General features: G+C 37.3%; 1 protein-coding gene across 3 annotated transcripts in view; it reads right to left on the bottom strand.

Moving 5' to 3' along the window:
• Positions 1–25,126, bottom strand: part of JADE3 (jade family PHD finger 3) — a 142,661-nt gene that overhangs the window by 20,537 nt on the left and 96,998 nt on the right. For all 3 annotated transcript variants that reach the window (XM_070290194.1, XM_070290195.1, XM_070290196.1), the window contains exons 5-8: positions 12,776–12,966; positions 9,396–9,607; positions 4,724–4,891; positions 2,316–2,432 (exon numbers count right to left, since the gene is read on the bottom strand). In XM_070290194.1, coding sequence (XP_070146295.1) covers positions 2,316–2,432; positions 4,724–4,891; positions 9,396–9,607; positions 12,776–12,966 — 688 coding nt within the window. The remainder of the gene's footprint in view (positions 1–2,315; positions 2,433–4,723; positions 4,892–9,395; positions 9,608–12,775; positions 12,967–25,126) is intronic.

Here is a 25,126-nt window from a genome sequence, read left to right on the forward strand (position 1 = left end):
GAAATACATGGGGTGTGGAGTCTGGGATCAAGGCATGACAAGATAATGATGGCTGAATTCCCAAGGAGAGTCATTATGTAGAAAATGGAGACAGTCACATACACACAAAAAAACCCAAAACATGTCTAGTTTGGGCCATTCAGAGAAGTCCACCAGAACAAAGCAACTGGAATGATGAAAAGTGTTATTGAATCTTTTCATTGCTTAACACTACTTGCTGGAAACACCAGAGTCAGAATTTTGAAGCCAGATTATCCTTTGCTTAGAACTTAATGCTGGTTCATGAAACTACATGCAACAGAGGAACTGGAAGGGGAATGTTGAAACAAGTAAAATGATGAATGTATTTTCTTTTATTACCTCAACAAGAAAGCTGAGAATTAGCTATTATATATCTGTATTTTAACAACCATATTTTAAGCCACTACTTTCATTTAGTAAACTCATAGTATACTAAGCAGAGATATTACAAAAGTAAAGGTAGTATAGATGTATTACAAATTATCTGTTATAAAAAGGTGTTGGATCTGTTAAGATTGAGAAAAACTAAGACTTCATTGGAACTTCATTAAATCTGTAATTTACTCAGTAAAAAAAATTAAGTCTTAATTTGGAAAGACCTTTACAAAATCCAGAATCTAAACTCAAAGTAATAAAAACAAACCCACTTCAGTGCAAATGAAAAACCCACTCCAGAATGTTTTTTCCATCCATCTATTCATCCATCTTCCACCTATCGATCTAATATTTATTGTCAATCTGCCATGTCAGGGGTTTGGAGGATCTAAGGATGAAACAGTCCAAGCTTGCAGCCTCCTAGGGAAGCTAAGACTTGTAGGTAAGTAACTACAGTACAGGGCAGAATGTGATAATATGGTGTGTTTTTTCTCTCATCACAGTCATGATGCCAATTACTAACTGCTGTAAAAAAATCATCCTTTAAAGCAGCAAATATGGGGGAAAATGCAGGGAGAACAATAAGGACAGTAAGTAAATTAATGGATATAAATTCAATGTGCTATTATAAAATGACTTATATGGTAATTATGAAAACATGGAAAATACTTTTTTTACTGGGGAGAATGCATATTACATTTAATCTATGATACAATTAAATACAGTTATAGTTATTCAATGGGCTGACACTGGGCAGGCATTCTCCTTCGTGCTAGGGAAACAATGATGCATAACCTTGGCCCTCAAGAAGCTCGTATCTGGGGAGCAATCAGGAGGGAACTTAGAAAAGCATAAAAAGGCAATGTGTTAATGCAGTAGACCTGATGGGAATAGTTTTCCTTAAACAATTTCCTCCTTATACTTGCTAAAGTGCTATAGTTAAATAAAATCAGCCGGAATTTTTTTTTTTTTTAAAGCAAGACAAAGTATGCAGTCCTGTCAAATGTTAAAATGAGTTTAAAAATCTACAAGAAGAATCAGATAGCAAGAAACCTCATGAAACACCTAGAGACACTGTCCCTAAACTATGACATCATATGGCCCCCTTTCTGTGAAGAAAGTGAACATGTAAACCTAACTGCAACCAGCCTGTAGCTCCTATGCAAGAGGTCTGGGGAGTGGAAGGTCAGCCCTTCCTCTCTTCTTGCCAGGAAAGCCACCTTATTACATTTGGAATAAAAGGTGAGATGACATTCTGGAAAACTAGATTACGAAGGATCAATATTTCTGCCTTTTCTGGGTGTGACTGGCCATTCTCCACCCCACCCCACCCCCAAATGCTGCTTTTGGGTACGCCAGCTACAACTTCTACTTCAAACAGCTAAATTTCTATGCCTCAGATGTCTCAGAAAACTCTACTTGCACTACCATATGCAACAACTGTGCCTTTGAGAATGACTTTCAAGTCTATCAAACCAGAATTTATCCATTTAGATGCATCTTTCCTATTAAGTGAGTTGCACTTAGTCCAACAACAGAATCATCTGTCAAACTGCCCTGGAACCTAAGTCGTCCATCCTCCATGGGTAAGTCACACAAGAACACGGACCTGGTTGTTTAGAAGTTATGGCTTGTTTCCACCCAGGATCATCTAGCTTCAGAACTCACCTAATTCATCAGATCTGACAGCAAAGGATGGAAATTAACTACCACTATGGCTACTGAGAAGAATAAGCTGAAGGGTCCAGCAGCACCATTCAAAAAACGGTTCCAGAAATGGTCTGCACAGTAGCAGAGCTCCAGAAGTGAGTGGGAGGTGGCTTCCTGAGTAAGCTTTCAGTTAGCAGGATGCTCTAACTGGGAGGGTAAGTTTGGCTAATTTGGTGTTAACCCACTCAACCACTTTTCATTGGACTTACCTGTATACAAGCACCTGTCTTCAACTTGCACAGGCTGCAGACTAAGGCCCACCGACTGGGCGGAATATGGGAGATCTTTGTGATTGGTTCCATTCTCTCAGGACAAGCAATGCTGACCTACAAATAAAACACCACCATAAGGCAGAAGGCACCAAGGCATGCAGAAGTACCTTTCACAAACCGTGAGTGGTATTACTTGCAGCTCAGAACATCAAAACAATGAGGTGAGCCATATCTCTTAAGGTTATTATGGAACTAAGAATAAATGAAACCTGTCTCTAGTCACTGCTCAGGCCTTCAATCATTTCCAGTAATATAAACAATTCATATACAGGAGGAGAGGGCAGAAGTAGAGGCTAAGCATGGTTACCTTAATGAATCAAAGATATCTACACTTTACTTAGGAACCAAAGAAAGCTACTGAGGAAAAGAATTAAGATTCACAAAATCTAGCACCTCTTACATGTTTGAGATGGTGCCACACGCCTTGTTTTTTTCATTTAACTAATGAATGATGAAAAACAGTGGCAGTGACATAATATTATTGGACAGTAGTAGCAATCTGCAGCACATAAGTAGAAAAGATGAGGATGCTAACATTTTAAAATCAGTCTTTAAAATCATGTAACTATTACCAGCTTAGTCTATTCTCCCAGCCAAAGTAGCTTGCTTGCTTTGTTTATTTTTTTTTCTTTTTTTTTTGCCATGCCACGTGTACAGGATCTTAGTTTCCTGATCAGGGATTGAACCATGCCTCCTGCAGTAGAAGTAGAGTCCTAACGATGTACTCAAAGTAGCTTTAAAGTGAAACGAGTCTTTGAGAGAGTGCTGGAAAAAATGCTTTTTAAAAAAAGATGGAAATTTGTGTGTGTGTGTGTGTGTGAGTGAAAATAAGGGGTCAAGCAACTTCTGGTAAGAAGTGTTTTCTTTTCCTTCTCTTTAAAAATATATAATGCGTGTTTAAAAAATTTTTTAAATATAAATTTATTTATTTTAATTGGAGGTTAATTACTTTACAATATTGGTTTTGCCACACATCAACATGAATCCACCACAGGTATACCCATGTTCCTGAACCCCCCTCCCTCCCCATACCATCCCTCTGGGTCGTCTCAGTACAGAAACAACTTTAAAAAAGTGAAGGACCATTGAACAAGGACAGTCAAACGAGTACAAGTTCCACCCACATCAAGAAAGCAACAGTAGAAAGATCAGGGACATCTTGAACAGGCCCACAGGTACTAAAAATCAGGTACTAGAACCCATAAGAAGGTAAATGGTGAGAAAGCGTCTTTTGAAAAAAACTCTGAGTCATATTCCAGACTTTTAACATTTTTTTCAGACTTTTAATATTTTGAAAGAATCTGCTTTATTAGGGAATTTGCTACTGGAAATTAGTGATTCTATGGCCAGAAACCTCAGGGTTCATTTCACTTGTCTATTTAGCTGGATGTTCTTAGTAAGAAAAACAAAACCACTACTCAAATTAAAAAAAAAAATACTGACTTCTGTATCCATAAGAGGGCTTCCCAGGCGGCGCAGTGGTAAAGAATCCGCCTGCCAATGCAGGTTTGGTCTCTAGGTCAGGAAGATCCCCTGGAGTAGGAAATGGCAACCCTCCAGTATTCTTGCCTGGGAAATCCCATGGACAGAGGAGCCTGGTGGGCTACAGTCCATGTGGTCGAAAAAAGTCAGACTCAGCACACATATCCATAAGAATACCTATGTACCTAGGATTTTCAGTTCAGAAGTTGCAGCTTGCAGGCTCTAGAGGATGCGGGTTTGGTAGTTGTGGTACACGGGCCTAGTTGCCCGTGCATGTGGAATCTTCCTGGACCAAGGATTGAACTCATGTTCTCTGATTGAACCCAAGGCAGGCAGACTCTTCATCTCTGGATCACCAGGGAAATCCAAGATATGGTACTTTTAAGGTAAGTGAAAAGTGAAAGTGAAGTCGCTCAGTCGTGTCTGACTCTTTGTGACCCCGTAGACTATAGCCTACCAGGCTCCTCAGTCCATGGAATTTTCCAGACAAGAGTGCTGGAGTGGGTTGCCATTTCCTTCTCCAGGGGATCTTCCCAACCCAGGGATCGAACCCAGGTCTCCCACACTGCAGGCAGACACTTTACCATCTGAGCCACCAGGGATTACTTTTAAGGTAGGTTTTACCTTAAAAATATCTGCTGCTTATCCCCTCTTCTCTCATCCAAATGTATCCAATACCACTGGTAGTACCACCTATAAATTAATTAGCATGGGCTCACATGCATCCAAGAAGGATGTGACAGAGGTCAAGGTAAACCATTATCAACTCAAAATCATGAGCAGGCATGAAGCATCTCTATGAAGCCTGAGTCAGTTTGAATGTTGAATGTTTGAATGGCTCACAGACCTGGATGAATTCTTACCTCTGGAATCCATAGGGCACAGCTGACATGAGCCCATTTAGTCCCTGTTTTGGTGCTCTTCATGGCTCCACCTTTCTTTGGACATAATAGACATTGTGGATGAATGCCCAGGACACAGGAGCGACACAGCCAGCTGCCTTCTGGGACCTTGAGGATGCCGTAGCAGGCCTGGAGGCACGGGAAGGAGAGCAGGGAATGGTTAGCATCTACTTACTGGGCCAATGTCTGCTCTGGTACATGGTCACTGAGTACCCTCCACTTTTAGGAGAAAAGGTCAAACAACCTCATATCCAGGATTTAGTAATTTTAAAACACTTGAAATAAAAAGCAACTTCTAGTATCTGTTCTAAGATCAGTATGTCTCTCTATGAGAATTGATTTAAGGGCAACAGAATAAGACTAGAAGGATATACACACAAAGGTTAGCCCAACTGTTATGAGTGTTGTGATTACATTTTTTTTTCTTTTTTGCCTCCATTTTCTAAAGTTTTCTCAATGCTTATGTATTATAATCAGTCAGTCATATACGTACTGAACAATGTCTGTATGTCATGCACTGTTGTGATCAAGGAAAAAGTGTTAGGAAATAAGCAGAATGACACTTCTGAAAAGCAAATGAGCTAATGTTAAAGAGCCTGATAGTGCCTGGTCCATAAAAAAGCACTCTCAACAAATTGGAGCAATTACTTGCTTCGGTTGAAGAAAAAGGGACTTAATGGATCCTAAACCAAACACAATATTAGACTAATCACAATACTCCATAATGACTTCTTGAAGCCACTTCAAATTCCTTACAGAATAAAGATGGATAAATAAATAAATAAACTACTATGGAGGGGAGGGAGATTAGATTGGGTAATATTTTAGATTTCCTTTTCACTACCTCTAATCTCACCCATCCTTCCCCCTTACTGCTTAATCCTGACCATTAGAGACTATAGCTGAGGGCCACTTGGCTCCCCAGGTGGCCTAGCACACCTTTACCAATGATTGATTCACCATTGCAGATTCAAAGTCTGTGCCTGCCCCAGAGAGTTCACCCAAAGCTCAGATTCAACAGTCATTATCATGTTAGCCCCCAACTAGCCTAGCCCCCTTTCCAAACTCTATCCATATCACCACCATACTTTGCAGCTTCCAGATCCAAATTCCTTGATCCCTATTATCCACTTTCCTTCATCTATTGTCCCCTGGGCTTGCTAATATTCCCTTCAGAGTGGTCACTAGACTCTGACCACCTTCTCCATCTCCACCACAACTACTCCATCAAAGTCCTTATTCATATCATGCCTGGACTGATTTATTTCTAAATTCTCTTCTTTTTCCTTCATACCTTCAATCCTTCTATTTGGCTGCTATAGTTTTCATACCAATGCACAGCAATAAAGCCTCTAAAATCTCCTTCTGCTCCCACCCCCAACCCCATCTAAAACCAGGGGTTGGCAAACTACTTAAGGCCCATTTCATAAGGGGTACTTGGTCAATATCATGTATTCTTCTCTAACTGTTATGTTTTATCTCCTCAGTGATACTGTAAGGTCCCTGGGGTAGGTTCCTTATCATCAGTTTATCTGGATGGCTCTCTATGCTGAGCTTGAGTAGGTGGTTTGGTAGAACAAATACATTTAACTCAAGAACTGAAGCTGGATTCTAACTAAGCTGCTCTCACAAAAGCAGGACATCATTTTATAAGGTCCCTAACCTTCAAAGCTTTTTCCTTTTCTGAAATTCAGAAAGTCTGCAAAGAAATGAAAGCAAGCTTCCTCCCTAAAATAGAGCCTCCTTCAGAACAGCAGAAGAAAAACCAGTAGCTGGTTCTAGGAATACCCTTTATTATATGGCCGTTTTGTTGGGTAGAAAATCTTTTACTGAGCTCTTATCTAGACTTATTCCTAGTCATAAGATCACAGAAGCTTGTAATTCACTGTAGCTGCTCTCACCTCTTCCTAGACTACAAAATGATGAAGGCTGGACTCTCATTAAAAAAAAAAAAACTGCCCACATGCACGAATATATGTTTCACATATAACTTCAGGGGGTTAATAAATTTAGTGCCAAACATTATATATATGACAGGTATAAAAACTACAAGCATGTACCTTCAGGTAAATTAATTTAGGCCTCAGTTTGAATGTTCAATATTTGGGCTAAGAAGCAGAAAATGGAACACATTAAGGGACTTGGAATGGTCCCAATTTTCACACTTTTTAATGAAAAAAATTTAAGTTCTTTTTAAAATCCAAAATCTACTGATGTAAAATAAAACTCTCTTCTAAAGCACTGACTGTAAGTGTATTGTAGTCACGAAGAAACAAATATTTGATATAATATGGTGGCAGTAAAGAAGAAAAATTATGTTTAATAAAAACAATTGTCAACATGTCCCCAATTCTGTTAAGTAAACCAAATCTTCCAAATCATTTAAAGTCACTTTTCAGTCAACAGAGGGAGCTCTAACCTAAGAATCTCTTTAGAATTCAAGTGAACATACTCACTTTGGAAGAATTCTCTTACATGAAACTTTGTGTGGCACCAACATTCAGCTTTAATACATACCAGCTTACATCAAGGCCTGGTCACATGTTATTGTCATTTCTTTCTACGTGAGGAAAGGGACCATTTATAGTCATTATTGGGTATGTTTTCAAAGTAAAATACCTTTAAGGAGAATTATTATGCTACATTTTGTTACCCAAATAACCTGGAAGTAATTAATTAATATTTTGTCCTAACTGTGAAGGAAAAATACAGAAAACGTATACAGATGATCTTGGTACTATTACCTTCAAATCTATTAAAGATCTACAATCATTTATCTGAAAACTCTAGGGTAAGAAACATCAGGAAATTTAGAACTGTGCATATCTCAGGAAAGTAATACAGTATATACATGGCATATTACATAACCCCATAATGGGATCAGGGCAGTACCATATAATCAAATACAATACATTAATAGTTCTCTAACAAAATATGAGTATTTTCACAAAATGGACTAAAGACTACAAAAAGCCTCACACTGGGTAAGTCCTGCATCTTCCCTCAAATCATTTGGTGCCAAACTTATAGAAAAAACAAACAAACAAACAAAAAAACTTATAGTTTTCACAGCTTTAAAATTCTGGAAATGCAGAGAAGGGGCTGTGGACCTGTGCTGTCAGATATTTATATATTTAAGTTCATACTTAAGTGATAAAGATTTTCTCTGTCACTAAAAGTGGGACATAAATGCTAATACCTGGTAGAGTGAAGATAAATTTTCAAAATTCACTCCAAAAGGATGCAAGTAAAAGGAAGAAAGAAATCCAACTGATTACAGAATAATTCTGAATACCTTTTAATACAAAGGGTTAGGTTAGGTGGCCCAGAGAATTAAAGTCTTAAATCCTGGTATCTCTCTCCTATATTATTTAATCATTTGAATAATTTTGTAGCCAGAATGACATTTCTGAATTACAAATCATATCCTTTCAGAGTTGACAGGACAAAACTGAAGTTCCTTAGTTTATCAGGGAAGGCCTTTTACGTCTCTCTAGTCTCACCCTCCATGCTTTCCCTACTCGACCCCATCACTCTCCACAGTTCTGAACTGCTCAGAGTTGCCTCTGACATACTTTGCCTACTCTTACTACCCCACCTGAACATGTTCTCCTCCCTGCCTGAACACATGCTGCTGTTTTTTTCCTGGCATTTCCCTTTAGCTATTAAGATTCAGCTTGGGTGCACCTCCTAGAAGTTATCCCCAACCTCTATCCCTCCCATGCACTTCTACAGCAGCATGGACTTCTATCCACAAAAACACTTGGCATACTATGCTCAATGGGCAGTTTCCTCGTAGAGCCTACACCAGACTCTGATTTCCCTGGGGGCAAAGACCTTGTCTGCCTCTTCATCACTGTGTCTTCAGCATGCAGCAGAGTTCTGGTACGTGGATGGTGTTGCATACCTATTTGCTAGATAAATTAACGAAATGAATGAAACACACATGTTCAAAAGGGTGAAAAATTACTTAGGGTAAGGGACTTCAAGAAAGGACTTGAACTAGATCTTGAAAGATACGTAAAGTTTTGTTAGCCAGAAGTGGGAGAGGCTTTAAGAGGTTGGGTAAAGTCACTTCATCTCTCTTGGTATTATTTGTAAAATTAAGGAGTGGGTCAGTTTTTTACAATCCTAAAATTCTACTGTTTAAAAGTAGAGTGGACCAAGTTTCCTGGGAGTGGTATATTTGGGAGATGGAGGAGAGCTTTGGGTGCCAGGATGAGAAGTCCGCACTTCCAGATACAGGAAGTGTAAACTCACCAAGGAGTGAGTTACTGACCATGGGTACAACCTGATGATATAAAAGGGACTCCAAGGCAGAGGAGAGACTCCCAGGCAGGTAGCAAGGAGACTCCCCAGGGGACTGTAAAAGTATTGAACAAGGCGATCTCAATGGCTTGGGCATGATGATACACAATGAAGACCTGGGTTTAGCCCCCTGGATTAAAGTTAATAAGTCAACTTGGGGATCATAAGAAGTATTATTTCTAAAGGAATTACTGGAGAACAGCCAGGCCAAGTTGGTATTTTCACCCTTAAATGCAAGTTGCTACCCAGATATGGGTGCTGGAGATCATCACTGAGCTTCAGAAAAGGTGACCGTGGGGAGGTGGCGGTCTCCACTCTCACTAACCTGATGCACACAGATGTTACACTTATCACAGAACACCATATCATTCCCTTCTTCACTGTCTGGAGACCGGCACACATCACAGATCACATCTTCATCATACTCTATGCCTAGCCCTTCCTCTGTCTCAATAGCATGGTTCATATTTTCATGGCAATGGCGTTCCAGGACTTCTACTGTCTTTTCCATAAGATTCTCATCAACTGGCCCATAACCTGCACAGAAATACAAACAATCAATCAACCCATCAGTCAGCTGTCATTCCCAAATCACCTACTGTGAGCCCGGTGCAAGGGTGTGGGGATTCTAAAGGATAAAATCATCTCTTCCCTGATTTTAAAACCAGATTTTAAAGAATCTTTTACTAGAGCTGTTCTAAAATTAGTGTTTGACACATGAAAGGAGAAATACATTTCACCATATTCCTTGTAAGTTATATACACTGACCCTTTCAATTTTCTGTCCAAATCCTAGCCAGTCTCCTCCTAAATTTGTTTTCTCTTTCTTTTTTATTTTTGGCTGCACCACGTGACTTGCAGGATCTCAGTTCCCCAACCAGGGACTGAACCTGGGCAATGGCAGTAAAAGCCTGGAATCCTAACCACTAGACCACCAGGGATCTCCTCTGAATCTGTTTTCTCTTAATCCCACTGAGGGAGGACTTTCACTGAACTTTGTAATTTTGAACACTTTAATTTATAGTGTAATAATTAGAATCATGTAACTATTTGGATATAAATAACAATTCATTCTCAGCAAACTAGTTCCAGTGAGCACATTTAATGGAAATTTTCATACAAAAAGGTATTAATTCATAAAAGAAAATTCTAGGTACTGTATATGTGACTATACATATGAAATACTTGTTTTTCAAATCTGATTTTTAGAAAATCCAATAGTATTTTCTAATGACAAACTATAATATAAAATAAACTTATCAACACTCATAAATCTAATTAGAAATTCTGAAATTACCTTTTTTTGCCTCTTGGTTCCTTTTCCTTCTATACTTTTAATTTTTCTCAGTCTTCTATACATAATAACCCAACCAAAAGATTCATATGATGGCTATTGGTAACAACTAACATTTTTCTTTTTAGGGGGACTGATGATTTTGTGAGAGCACACATGTATTTACTCTAACAGCTTATAAACCCAGGAATAATTCTCAAAATGATCCAAAACAAATTTACCCAAATATTTCACTTAATTTGTAATATAAGACCCTAAGGAACTTTAGAATTTCATATAAACTACCTTTTCAATGCTGTAGCTACTTATAAAACCAAAAACTACTCAGGAAGTATGTTTAATTTTTCCAGCCAAGACAAATTATACACTTTTCCCCATGAAGTGAAGGACTATAGTGTCTGGTTAAAAAAAACACTTGGATTCAAATTCCCACTTGACCTCATATTGGTTACATAAGTTTTGCAGTTGATGGGGTCGCAAAGAGTCGGACACGACTGAGAGACTGAAGTGAACTGAAGCTTTGACAAGTTATTTGCCCTCTTTAGGCCTTAGCTTCCTTATCTATAAAAATAAGGATAATAATACCAAACTCTTGTTTTCTTATGAGGCAGAGATGAGATCATGTTCATACATTGCTTAGTATGGTGCAATGTATAGTATAGTATGTATAGTATAGCATGCAGTAAGCTCTCAATTTTTAGAATTCCTTAATCTGAATTAAAAACATGCTGAAGTTAATATTATTTTTTAAACTTTATTTTAAGTTCTTAAAACCTTACTACAATACCACTCTAAAGGAAGGCTTGAGATAAAGTTATCCTCTTTTAAAAACTCATTCAAGCCTAAATGCAGTGTGGTATCATGGATGGGATTCTGGAACAGAAAAAGGTCATTAGTGGAAAAACTGGTGAAAACCCAATGAAGTCTAGAATTTAGGTAATATAGCACTGTACCTGCACTGGTTTCTTAGCTCTGACAAATGTACCATAGTAAAGTGAGATGCTAATATGAGGGGAAACAAACTGCATGAGGGGTATGTATACTGTATTAAATCTGCAGCTTTTCTTCAGACTTAAAACTTTCAAAAATCTTTTAAAAAAAACTCATCCTAAGAGAATTAATGTGAAATACCAAAGGAATTTTGTTATAAGGCAGTGTCATGTTGAAGGCAGCACTGTAATGTCTTCAGCGTATATGAATGCTATATGGTTCATAAATACAATTGCACATTGAGCCATCGATCCATTTGATTATACCCTCATACTCTCATTTTCCCTGTCAGTTTTTTATTCCCTTTTCTTTGGGGTTCCCACCCTAAATTTTTTTTGACTCCTCTCTTTCCTCTTAGAAGGCAGAACAAGAGAAGACACTAAACAAAAAGTTTTAGAAAGCAAGAAGTAAGTATCAGTTACTGGCAGAATAACTATCACTATCATGCCAAACTGAATTTAATATAATTTTAATTTTTTATTCACATGCATTCAGATAAGAACCTCAAAAGAAAGAAAAAAGAGGGAAGAAAACGAACACCACTGATCCCTGTACTAACAATGAACAAATGTGATTCAAACAAAAGCAAATGTATCCTTTACTGTATCTCGTACAGAGAGTTAAGAACCACCCAGTTTCACAGGACCACTTGGACCTAAACACTGTTTAGATGGAAGACAGGTCAAAAAGAACTGTGTGTGAGTATAAGGTGAGCTTCCTTTCAGCCCAGAATTTCCAAACATTGCTGGTATGGTACTGTATGGAATGTTTACTTTAAAATTACTACTATGTGTACTTCCAAGATTTTTGTTTGCTTATTTTTGCTTCATTTTATTCTATTTTTTGAGAGTTGCATGAAAACTTTAGAACTCACTGGAGGTGGCCAAGAACTGCTTTGGGGATGTTTTGCCTTAGGCCTGCCATTCTTCTTCCAGGCAGCAAAATTCTAAATCCTTCATTAAGGCATCCTTGGTTATATCAACCTGTCAGTTGCAGTGGTGCTGCTTAATGCTAAAGTTGGAGCTTCCTGACATTAGGTGGCAATGTTAGAGGTGCCACTACCCTTGGCCCTGCTCACTGATCACAGTACTTTCCAGGGCTGAGTGAAAAAACAGTCTCAGAATCCTTCTCAACATATTCAGAAATGGGAAACAGCCTCATGAAACCTACATGCCATCCCTGAGCCATGATATTTACCATGAACAAGGAAAGAAAAGGTCAGATTTAAATACCACTGCTCTACTTCAATATATTTATGTGCTTCAGGAAATGCCTCATTAAGATTCAAGAGGAAAATAAATGAAGAGCCGAGAAAAGAAAGGAAGCCACAGAATGAAAGCAAGTTAAATGGTCCTGACAACTTAAAAAAAAAAAAAACAGATTCAGACAAGGAACAAGTTACATGTGAGGAAACAACTTACCCATTGCTGTGAGGTCTTCATTGAGTTCCTGGAGCCAGAAGATGTCCATGTCGTCTAGGTCATAGCGGCACACAGATGCCGCCAGCTCCATGATGTTGATGTAGCCAGGCTCTGTGGTCTCTGGGTTGGAGCACTGGATATATTTCCGGGGCCGGACAAACAGGACCTCTTTTTTCTTGTCGGCCATAACCCTAGCAAAGCAAAAAAAGACACTGATAACAATCAACGAATGACAGATTCTATGCACTGACTGGATGGCTCAACAGCACTCAGGCCATACAGTGGAGCTAAATGTTCTCCCTTCCCACCCTGGGGAAATCCCCTGCTCTGCCAACTGAAAGGCATGATAAGACCCCTTTTTAGAAGGCAAATGGTTCTACAAATCCAGTTTTGTCATTTGCTGTGAATATTCTGACTTTTAATGAAATGCTTCATTTATCCTGTGGCTCCTAAGTCCCTACTACCACTCATTCTAATAAAATGTTGTTGCATTGTGCATTCTTGGTGCAATGGCCACCACATTTATTTAGAAGGGGAAATAGCAGAAGGAGTGATACTTGTACAAAGGCACAGCCAGATTCTACACCAAAGGTAAGTTTTAGCTAAACTCATGTTTTCTATCATAGAGGCCATACTGGACGGTAGTAAAGAGTATAGGCTATAGACTCACACAATCTGTTTTTTACTTCCATTCATTCACATGGTGATCTTGGGCAATTACTTAATTTCTATAAAGTCTAGTTTTCTTAGCTAAAATATAAGGATGATAATCATAAATTATAATAGTATCAAACTTATAGGGTTATTATGATTATATGAAATAAAATACATAAAGTGCTTAGGACAGTGTATAGTAAAAAGCTGGATGATTAATAATGCCATTGTTATTTTTATATCTCTTATTTTCACTATTTATACAGATGAGTTAAAGCCAAGAAGCTATAGATTTATACAAACTTAAGGCATTTATCAACCATAAATGATAGTGACTGTAAGTCTGGGCCAGGATAAGGCAATGGGATGAAAGATTCCCATTCTTCCATCAAATTATCTAGCAGGCCTGAGTCAACCCATATTTCCCCTAACCTCTCCTGACACTTAAGATCCTAAGGAAAGGAAACCAAATAAGGGAAGAAACAGAAATTCTCACACCAATGACTGACTCCATAATCAATGTTTTAGATGCTACATGAAGTATCAGAACACATAACCAAGAGGGGATCTGAATAATTATTCCCTGGAAATTTTAAAGAACAGGGTAAGCCATCTAAAAAATAAAGAAATAGATATACAAAGAACAGGGTAAGCCATCTAAAAAAGAGAGAAAGAAATATATATACATATATAAAATAGTGAAAACTGTTTCTCTGGAAGCCTTCTGGAGCCAGTTTCCCTACTTTAGAGTTACTATGCATGTAGAATGATTCATAAACATAAATGTATTCATATGAATACACATAACTATATTAGGTTGGTGCAAAGGTAACTGTGCTTTTGCACTGTTGAATTTTGCCGTTTGATATTAGAATGCATCCTTAAATAAACATGGCTATGTTACACATCATTTTAATGTACATTTCTTGCTTTATGTTTTTTGCTAATGGCTTATTACTTGCTGTTTATTTTATATTTATTATAAACTATGGAAATGACGTTAGACAAAAAGTAAATTTGAACAATTTTTTTATTCAAGTTCAAAATGAGTTGTAAAGCAGGGGAGACAACTTACAACATCAACAATGCATTTGGCTCAGGAACTGCTAACGAACATACAGTGCAGTGGTGGTTCAAGAAGTTTCACAAAGGAGACAAGACCCTTGAAGATGAGGAGTGTAGGCTGGCCATCAGAAGTAACAACAACCAATTGAGAGCATCATTGAAACTGGTCCTCTTACAACTATATGAGAAGTTGCTGAAGAACTCAGTATCGACCATTCTATGGTTGTTCAACATTTGAAGCAAATTGGAAAGGTGAAAAAACTCATTAAATGGGTGCTTCATGAGCTGAGTGAAAATTTAAAAAAATTGTCATTTTGAAGTGTCTTCTTCTCTTATTCTACACAACAACAAACCATTTCTTGATCAGATTGTGATGTGTAATCAAAAGTGGGTTTTATATGACAACCAGTGATGACCAGCTCAGTGGCTGGACTGAGAAGCAGTGCCAAAGCACTTCCCAAAGCCAAACTTGCACCAATAAAAGGTCATGGTCACTGTTTGGTGGTCTGATTGACTACAGCTTTCTGAATTCTACCAAAACTATTACATCTGAGCAAGTTGATGAGATCACTGAAAATTGCAATGCCTGCAGCTGGTATTGATCAACAGAAAGGGCCCAATTCTTCTCCACGACAATGCCTGCCCAACTGCACATCACATCACCAATGCTTCAAAAGTTGAACAAATTGGGCTATCAAGTTTTGCCTCATCTGCTATATTCTCCTGACCTCTCGCCAACCGACTACCACTTCCCTCAAGCATCTTGACAACTTTTCTCAGGGAAAACACTTCCACAACCAGCACAAGGCAGAGAATACTTTCCAAGAGTTCACTGAATCCTGAAGCATGGAGTTTTGCACTACAGGAAAAAACAAACCTATTTCTCGTTAGCAAAAATGTGTTGATTGTAATGGTTCCTACTTTGATTAATTTAAAGATGTGTTTGAGCCTAGTTATAATGATTTAAAATTCATGGTCTGAAAATGCAATTTACTTTTGTACCAACCTAATATACAGAGGCACAGTCCACTCTGTAAATATAGAGTGAATATTTCCTAAGCATTCTTCTAGAAACTTATGATTCCAAATAATGCATGTTGTTAACTACATGCAATCACATATTTTAATTTTTTAAAAACCATACGGAGCTTTTAAAGCCAAAGGCAATAAAATATTTGAGGAAAAAGTGGAACTCTAAAATAATTCATGGAAGCTAAAAATTTGGGAAATGCTATCAGAGGCCTGCTTCCCACTGAAATGAACCCAACTGAAAAGGCCAAGACATGCATAGGAATTCTCCACAGTCTATGAGATTAAATATGCTGTGCTTTTTGGCGCATGCTTTATGAGGTAATTATAGAATATTTTTTTCAAGATTCATCTTTTTCTAAAAGGAATAATATTTTGCTTATCTATTCATCTTAATTGCCTCAAATTTCCTATGGAACAAGGTAGACCTATAGATGTTCTTGATTTAAACTAATACATTTATTAAGCTTCTGGAAGAAAATAAAAAGGAATATTTTTATGACCTTGGGATAGACAAAGATATTTTAAGTAAGACACAAAGTCACTAACCATAAAGGAAGAGATTGGAAACACTGTTTATCAACAGTGTATAATAAACTTTTACAAATCAAATAGAAAATGACAGATAAGTCAATTAAAAACTGGGCAAAAAATTTGAATAGACACTTCACAAATAAGGCTATCCAAATGGCAAAAATCTCAAAAGGTTCTCAACTTCATCAGTTAATACAGAAATGCAGACTGAAATCATAATCACCATTACCTACCAGAATGGCTAAACTTGAAAAGATTGACCAAAAATTGAAGATACTAAGTGCTTGTAAGGAAATGCAGCAAACAGACCACTGCTGCTGGAAGTGTGAACTGGTACAATCATTTTGGCAAACTATCTGGCAGCAGATATTATGGCTGAACATATGCATACCCTATGACCTAGCAAACCCAGTCCTAGGAATATACTTTAAAAAGTATACATACATATATATACATACACACACACACACACACACACATATATATATATATATATACATGCACTAAAAGATGAACAAAAATGTCCATATTAGCATTTTTCATAATAGCTGAAAACTGAGAGCAACCCAAATATCTATCAAAAGCAGAATGGATAAATAAAGTGTGGTATATTCACACAATGGAATATTACACACAAGTGAAACTTAATGAAATGCTACATGCAACAGCATGGATGAATCTCACAACCATAATGAGGAACAAAACAACCCAATCTCAGTGATGAAGGTTAAAAACTGGCAAAACTGTCACCTATAGTGAATGAAGTCAGTGGGGAGGAGAAGGAGGGCTTCTTGGGTGTTGATAATGCTCTATTTCTTGATCTGGGTGGAGGTTAAAGAAGTGTATCATGAAAACTGAGTTATACAGTTATGCATTAGTTATCTTTCTGTGTGTATATTTCAATGCAAAATTTATAACATGATGATGATATCTCATTCATCTTTTCATATGTCTGAATCTAACAACTAAGCCTATGACAATAAAAAAAAAATTATAGGCTGAAACAGTAATGCCAAAGGATACCCACAAGGAGAAATTCTTATGATAGAGGGAAGGTCTATAACAATAAGTGAAAAAATATTGCTTTGGGTTTTGTAAAATTCAGCTTTAAGATCTTCAAGTACACATTATATTGCTATAGCTGGTGGAATTCCCAGGATCATTTCTTGGTGATTTTCTTCTCTGGCCACTATACGCTAGGTAGAGGGACATTCTCTGAATGGTCATCAGATCACTGAACAACATAGCAAAAGCACACAAGCCTAGAGGTATGAGCAATTTTGTTAGGGTGATGTAGTAAGTGCAATTTTAAATTTGGATGTTTGAATGTAAATGAAAGTCTAATAACTTTCTGGATGACCAATTTTGGTCAAAGGACCCACAACCACACCTGCTTAGCCTCATAGAAAGAAGGCCTCTCCACCTGCTCCTCAGGGTAGGTCAGCTAACCTCTGGCCTAGTGAACACTGCTGTGACACTAAAGAGGCATTAAAAGGAAGCTGGAACCACTCTAAGCTGACCTATAGCCTCTTCCAGTGTTTTATGTGCACTGAGTCCTCAGTGAGTCTTCAGTTGATCTAAATATTTAACAGGGAGAGACTATTATTAAAGAGACTTCATTTCCTAATGAGTGGATCAGAATCATTTGTGAATAGCACAAAAATTGCACAAATACCATAACATCATGGACTTTTAAAAGGCTTGAGTAAATGTCTTAAAAGCTAACTAAATAGAAGTCCCTTTTAATAATATCCCTAGGAATAGTTTCCCAAGATGCCCCTTGTTAATCTTGCCACTCTTGCTTCTCTGCAAGACTCCATGTCTCATCTATGAAACAAAGTACAATTATAACCTCTATGACAGATGGTATTTAAAAAATTCCACATGCTCTTCTACAATGTGACTCTGTCCCTCCCCCAAGTGGTGAAGTCTATTTCCCCTCATCTTGAATCAGGGAGGGCATATGACCGTTTCCACCAATGGAATACAGCAGAAGTGATGCTATGAGAATTGCAAGGCTGGGTCATAAAAGGGAAAACAGCTTTCACCCTGTTTGCTGGAACACATGCATATGGACCCCTGTACCTAAGGCCTGTGAAGAGTCTGCCTACACTGAGGTTGTCATGCTATGAGGAAACCAAATCAAACGGGGAGGCCACATGCAATATTTACATCATCCCAGCCCAGGGAGCAGACATGTTAGTGAAAAAACCTTTAGATGATTCCAGCCCCCAACCACTGAGTCACCCCAAACTTCAAGTCTTCCTCACTGAGGCCCTAGACATCATAGAGCAGAGACTAACCATCCCAACTGTGCCCTGTCTGAATTTCTGACCCACAGAACCTATAAGTATAAAAACATGGTTGCCTGACAATAAGTTGGGGAGCAACAGTAACTGAAAAAACAATTTATAGAGCAATAGTAACTGGAAAAACCACCAAAAGACTGCTTTAAACTTTAAATAAGATGGATGTGTATATAAAAGTACTCTTTATTGATTCTCATAACTGAAAGCAAAATGGTGGACTGCTGCTGCCTAAAACAGAAAGGAAAAAGAGCTGAAGAGTGGGGCAAGGAGAGTACAGAGAGGTGAGAGAAGTATGATGGTGAAATACAGCAGTGGAGTGGGAGGTAGGCTTGTGCTCCCATATATCACTAGGGGCCATTCTTCCTTTGACTTATATATATGAAATCTGATATATCTTGAAAGTAGAACCAAGGGGATCCCCTTTGATACTGAATATGGGGTATGAGGCAATGAAGAATCAAAGATGATTCTATGAATTTTGGTCTGAAAGACTGAACAGGAAGAATGAATCTACTATCAGTTAAATGTATAAAATTACAGGTGGAACTAGTCTGGGAAGAACAGTAATTCAGTTTGGGACATTTTAAGTCCGAGATGTCTATTGGACATCCAAGTGGAAATGCTGCATTGGTGTTTACCTATTTGAGTCTAGAGTTTAGTGAAGAAAGTACTGCTGTCTGTAACCTAGTTAACCAAACATTTACATTCCAAGGAGAAATAGGGGCCTCTCTGGGTATTTAATCATCCTCTCTTTCAGTATCACTAATGACTCAGAAGTATACTTGTTAACTGAAAAAAGCAAGCTACAGAATATTCCCATTTATTTGTACATACATATGTACATGTTGTCAGAGAAGGCAATGGCAATCCACTCCAGTACTCTTGCCTGGAAAATCCCATGGACGGAGGAGCCTGGCAGGCTGCAGTCCATGGGGTTGCGAAGAGTGGGACACGACTGAGCGACTTCACTTTCACTTTTCACTTTCATGCCCTGGAGAAGGAAATGGCAACCCACTGCAGTGTTCTTGCCTGTAGACTCCCAGGGACGGGGGAGCCTGGTGGGCTGCCATCTATGGGGTCGCACAGAGTCGGACACGACTGAAGCGACTTAGCAGCAGCATGTACATGTTGTATAAGCACACACATACAGTTAATATTTGTGTTCTGATGTTTTTGTTTCTACAGTAAGTCAATTAATAATTCATCTAAGGCTTCCCAGGTGGTGCTAGTGGTGAAGAATCTGCCTGCCAATGAAGGAGCCACAAGAGATGAGGGTTCCACCCCTGGGTCGGGAATGGGATCCTACTCCAGTATTCTTGCCTGGAAAATTCCAAGGGCAGAGGAGCCTGGTTGCTACAGTCCATGGGGCCACAAATAGACATGACTGAGAGAGTGAGCATGGGCACACAAGCACACACATACAACATTAACCATTTATGTGTAATATAACTTATAATGCATGCTTCCTTTCAAACAAACATAAAGCATTGTTTTCCTTCCATCGGACCCGTATTGTGAAAGAAATTATTTTAAATAAACAAATGAAAACAAAACAAAAACTATCTGAAGCTTATCACTGATGAGCATCAAAATCATCCAGTCTACCTTAAAAACATGTAATGGTGTTACTATCGTTTTTATTTGTTGAACTTAACTTCAAAAAATTCCTGTGGTAATGAACAGGCTTATCTAAACAGCTGAAACTTGTAGTGCAAGATGGCTCTGTTTCATAATTCTCTGTACCCCTCACCTCAATCACCACATATACATACTACACTATCCTAAAGGACAAGAGAATTGCAGAAACAACAATGGAACAGAGAGGAAAACCTTACCTGAAAGCCAGAACAATTCTAAAAGGATTTGCTTCACCTATCTGCTGTATATTTTTCCATCCCTTTTCAGTTACTACAGCAAAGAATAAGAGTAATTCTAGGACCCAAGAAACATGTCAATTCATATACATCCAAAATTTCTTCTATAAGTCCATTAGAAAACACAATTCTGAAGTATTTTGACAATCTTGTGACTTAGATAATAAATAAAAAGCATGTTTAGTTTTATTAGTATTTAAGTTTCTCTAGCTGATTGACTTAATCTGGCTGTAGGCAATAAGACAAGTAACTCAAATACAAACATTACAAACATTACTATTGTGATGGGCTGAAGATAGTCACAAATCCTTTGATAGTCCTGTCAAGAGGTAGGGTCAATTTCCCTCCTCTTCAGTCTGAGACTGCTCTAATAAAATATCGTAGAAGTAGTACTGTGCAATTTTCTGAGCCCAGGCCTTGAGAATGGCACCTTCTACTTCTTATCTCTAAGAATACTCACTCTTGGAGCCCAGAGCTGCCATGTAAGAAGTCAGGCTATCCTGATCATGTGGACAGGTCCTAATACTAAATGGGAATCTGGGCAGTACACATCATAGCATCAACTAGAGGGTTACAGTGGTGAATAAAATCAGTAAGGCTCCTGTGCTCATGTAGCTTTGAGTTTGTAATGCCACTACCAAAGTGTAAGAGAGAAATGCTAATATGTTCACCAAACCCTAGATGTCTTCCATCTAGGCACATAGCAAGGCTGCATTCCCTAGTACCCTTTGCAGTTAGGTGGGCCATATGAATGAGTTCTGGCTAATAGCATATGTGTGGATCATCTACTTCAAAGTCTAGACCCCCTCCAAATCTACCTGCATCACCCTCCATGCTGTCTTGCCTTTTCCTGCAAACTGGATTTAGAAGTTTGTGGGTGGAAGAGTGGGAAAAGACCTAGCAGATAGAGGAGGCACTCCAAAAAGAGCCTGAGTCTTTGAATGACTGTGAGTGGCAGAGATGATTGACATCCCAAACCCACACTGGATGGAGACATGTGCAAAAATAAAACCTTCATTGTGTTAAGATGCTGAGATTCTTGGAGATGTTTGTTATAGCATTTGGCCTATCATGACTAATACATACATAATGGTTAAAAGTTATTTCCCAGTATTTTCATGTTTGTTTCCACTTAAGTAACTATTGTATTACATTAGATTCATTCTTAAATTTCTCTAACAGATTTATATTTTGGGATATTCTCTCTAGAGATATCCATCAGTAGAAAATAACCAACCAACAAGGTTTAAATTTTACTAAAACTAATATGGAGGAGTCAACTCAAAATAATATATTAAAAGATTTTTATTTTTACATTCTGATACTTTTTATATGGTATTGTGAACTGCTGCAACATTCTTTATTAAAAACATTTAGCACAAAATCAAGGAATATCCTCATGCTTTTACACACAGATTAATTTTTTAAGTTTGGGAGGCAGGAAGAATTTTTATAATTAAATAACTATTAGTGAACATTTCTTTTTATTTTTTTTAATGTAACAATATTAATTTAACGTAATAATGTTTGGTCAAAACTAAAATCACTATTCCAAAGATGAATCTAGCACTGATTCTTGAGGTGCAGGTTTTGAGTTTTATGTGCATAAACCACCCTGTGAATATTTCTTTGTATATGAAAGTAATATAATAATCATTGAAAATATTAGTTTTAAATTTAAATGCAATCATAGCAAGGGTTTGTTATGAAACATTTACATTTGTTTAGATTTGGCAGTTGTGTCAGAAGAAAATACTTCACTTTATTTTGAGAATAAAGCTACATCTTTTAATTTCAAAAACTAAGTATTCTCTCAATAGTGTAAATAACCACACTGTTACCAGGCACCTCCTTAACTGCTAGGAAATTTGTAATCTATGAAAAAACAACAAAAACATATAAAAAGAAACACTAACATTAAAAGTTATAAAATTAACCAATAAAAAGGAACATATCTGATATTGTCCTATATAGTGGGAAAAAGTAGCATCTTTGGACAGAGTGAAAGGACAGTAGAGAAATTAGCATCTCAGTTTAAAATAGGAATAACTAAAAAAATCAGTTTGGTAGATTTGTGAAAGGGGATTTAAAAAAATGGAACTGGGATTTCTTGGTTATTCAAGAACCATGCTTTCTTTCTTAGCAGCCTGGTGGAACCAAGGTGGTTGACGTTGGGATATAGTGTCCATTTTCAAAAAGGAAGTTGCTCAACAAGTGGTGTTGGGACACTTGGATATCCACATGCCAAAGGATGAAGTCAGACCTTTAACACCTCACACCATACACAAAAATAAACTGAAATGGATCAAAGACCCAAATATAAGAGTTAAAACTACAGAATTCTGAGAAGAATTCTAGGTATAAAACTTCATCTTGGTTTAGGTAATGATTTCTTAGATATGACACCAAAAGGACAAGCAACCAAAAGAAAAAAATAGATACACTGAACTGCATCAAAATTAAAAACTTCTGTGCCTCAAAGGACACCATCAATGAAGTGAAAAGACAACCCAGAGAATGGGAGAAATTATTCACAAATCATGTATCTGGTAAAAAACCTGTATCTAGACTATGTAAAGAACTTTTACAATTTAACAATAAAAAGACAAATTAACACATTTTTCTAATGGGCAAAAGATGTGAATAATTTCCCCAAAGAAGAGATATACATAGGAGGTATGCATGGATGCATCAAGTAAAAATGGAACATTCTACAACTGCTAGTCAGGGGACATCATCACCCTTTTCACAAAAAGGCTAGATTTTCAGCAGCCAAAGGCAGCCATTCCAAAGTGAATATGACAGAACATAAAGAGATGAACTGACATGTTTCACTTTACAGTTTGAACAGTAATGTTTCACAGGAAAGGAAAAAAAAAAACCATTGTATTTGCTAACCACATAAAAGCTTCTTCTCTTTGTAACAAAGTACAAAAGCTCTCTTCCAAGAACATACAACTGGCTGATAAGCACATAAAGAAAAGATGTTAGGACTTCTCTAGTGGTCCAGTGGTTAGGAATCTACCTTCTAATGCAGGGGATGTGGGTTCAATACCTAGTCTGGGAACTAAGATCCTACATGCCCAGGGGTAACTACTGAGCCTGTACCACAAAACTAGAGAGACCAGGTGCCACAACTAAGACACAACATAGCCAAAAATAAACAAATAAATAAATAATAAAAAAGAAAAGATGCTCAACATCATTAGCCAACAAGCAAATGCAAAATCACAATGAGATGTACTTCATACCCACTAGGATAGCTATAATTTAAAAAATAGAAGTGTTGGTTAGGATGAGAAAATGGAATCCTCATAAAATGCTTGTAGGAATGTATGGTTGACCCTTGAACAAGACAGGGGTAAGGGGTGCTGACACCTCATACAGTCAAAAATTCACATATAATTTACAGTTGGCCCTCCATATCTGTGGTTCTGGATCTGTGGATTCAAACAACAGCAGACTGTGTATTACTATAGTATTTACTATTGAAAAAATCCACATATAAGTGGACCTGCACAGTTCAAGCTCACATTGTTCAAGGGTCAACTATAATATCTTTTGGTTGTTTACTAATTTTCTTTCCTAAAACCCACCCACTTTCCTCTTTGCTTCCTTTATCCTATTCTCTTTACAATGATAAATGTATACTGAAAACCTACTATTAGGCAGTAAGGCTTCTGCTCTTAAGTAGCTTATAGTCACATTTCTTGTCTTTCCTTTTCTCTTCTAATCACATACTGCTGTGCTGTCATGTGCCCACTACCACATTTTCTTACCATCTACACACTCCTCTATTTGTGATGATTGCATATTTTTTTTGATTGCATATTTTTATAATTATATATGGATGATATTTTTATTAACATTATTGAGGTATAAATGACATATCAAGCTACATATATTTAAAATGTACAAATTAACAAGTTCTGACACACACATAAATTTGTGCAATAAGAACTACAACCAAGATAATAAATATAACCATCACCTCTAAAAGTTCTCATATCCTCTTGCTCCACTGGCCACTTCCAAAACACCCAATGATCTGCTGTCACCAAAGCAGGTAGTCCTCACTTTGCACAGTGGTATTGTACGTAAAAATGACTGTGCATGAAACTGTGAAAAGCAATCTTAATAATCACTGGGGAAATTATGATTTTTCAGTGACCTTTGAAATTTTTGTCAAAACATTTTACTCCCTTATTGTTGGCTATATTATATAGGGAAATATAAAATATTAAAACCAATATGCATTTAATACCCTATCATTTGAAACACTGAGAATTTAAACTCTTTTATCTCTTTGTAAAACTTATTAAGAGCACAGTGCTTAATTCTTAATTTACAAAACTTATGAAACAGAATAAGCAACTCTTCTATGTCCTGGAAAGTTGTCATACTGTTCTATGAACTTGGATTAGTTTCCAACATTTTGTCCTTTGTGCTTTCACTGCTGTAAAATTTTTTGAGAGTTCCTTTAATGTGAGTTTTATTCTGGCATCATTTTATCTGGAACATCTTCATTCTTTTAATCACAATCACTTTCTTCATGTCTGTATGTCTGCCTTCATTAAGTTCCTCTAGCTGCATATCTAGAGCCTCAAATTGCAACAGTATATCCACATTCCCATGTTCAACTATTTATTCTATAACTACATTGAATTTGATTCAAATTTCTCTTTCAGTATTATCAGTTTTTATTTCTCTAAGTGTTTGGTAGAATTTCCCAGTTGAAACCATCTGGGCCTAGAGGTATTTTTATGGAGAGTTTTTAATTACAAATTCAATTTCATTAATAGTTATGAGGCTATTCAACTGATTATTTCACATTGAGTAAGTTGTGGTAATTTGTTTGGATAACCCCCAGGAAGGCAGGAAAAACA

The sequence above is a fragment of the Ovis canadensis genome, chromosome X (assembly GCF_042477335.2).
Source record: "Ovis canadensis isolate MfBH-ARS-UI-01 breed Bighorn chromosome X, ARS-UI_OviCan_v2, whole genome shotgun sequence".
Lineage (NCBI taxonomy): Eukaryota > Metazoa > Chordata > Mammalia > Artiodactyla > Bovidae > Ovis > Ovis canadensis.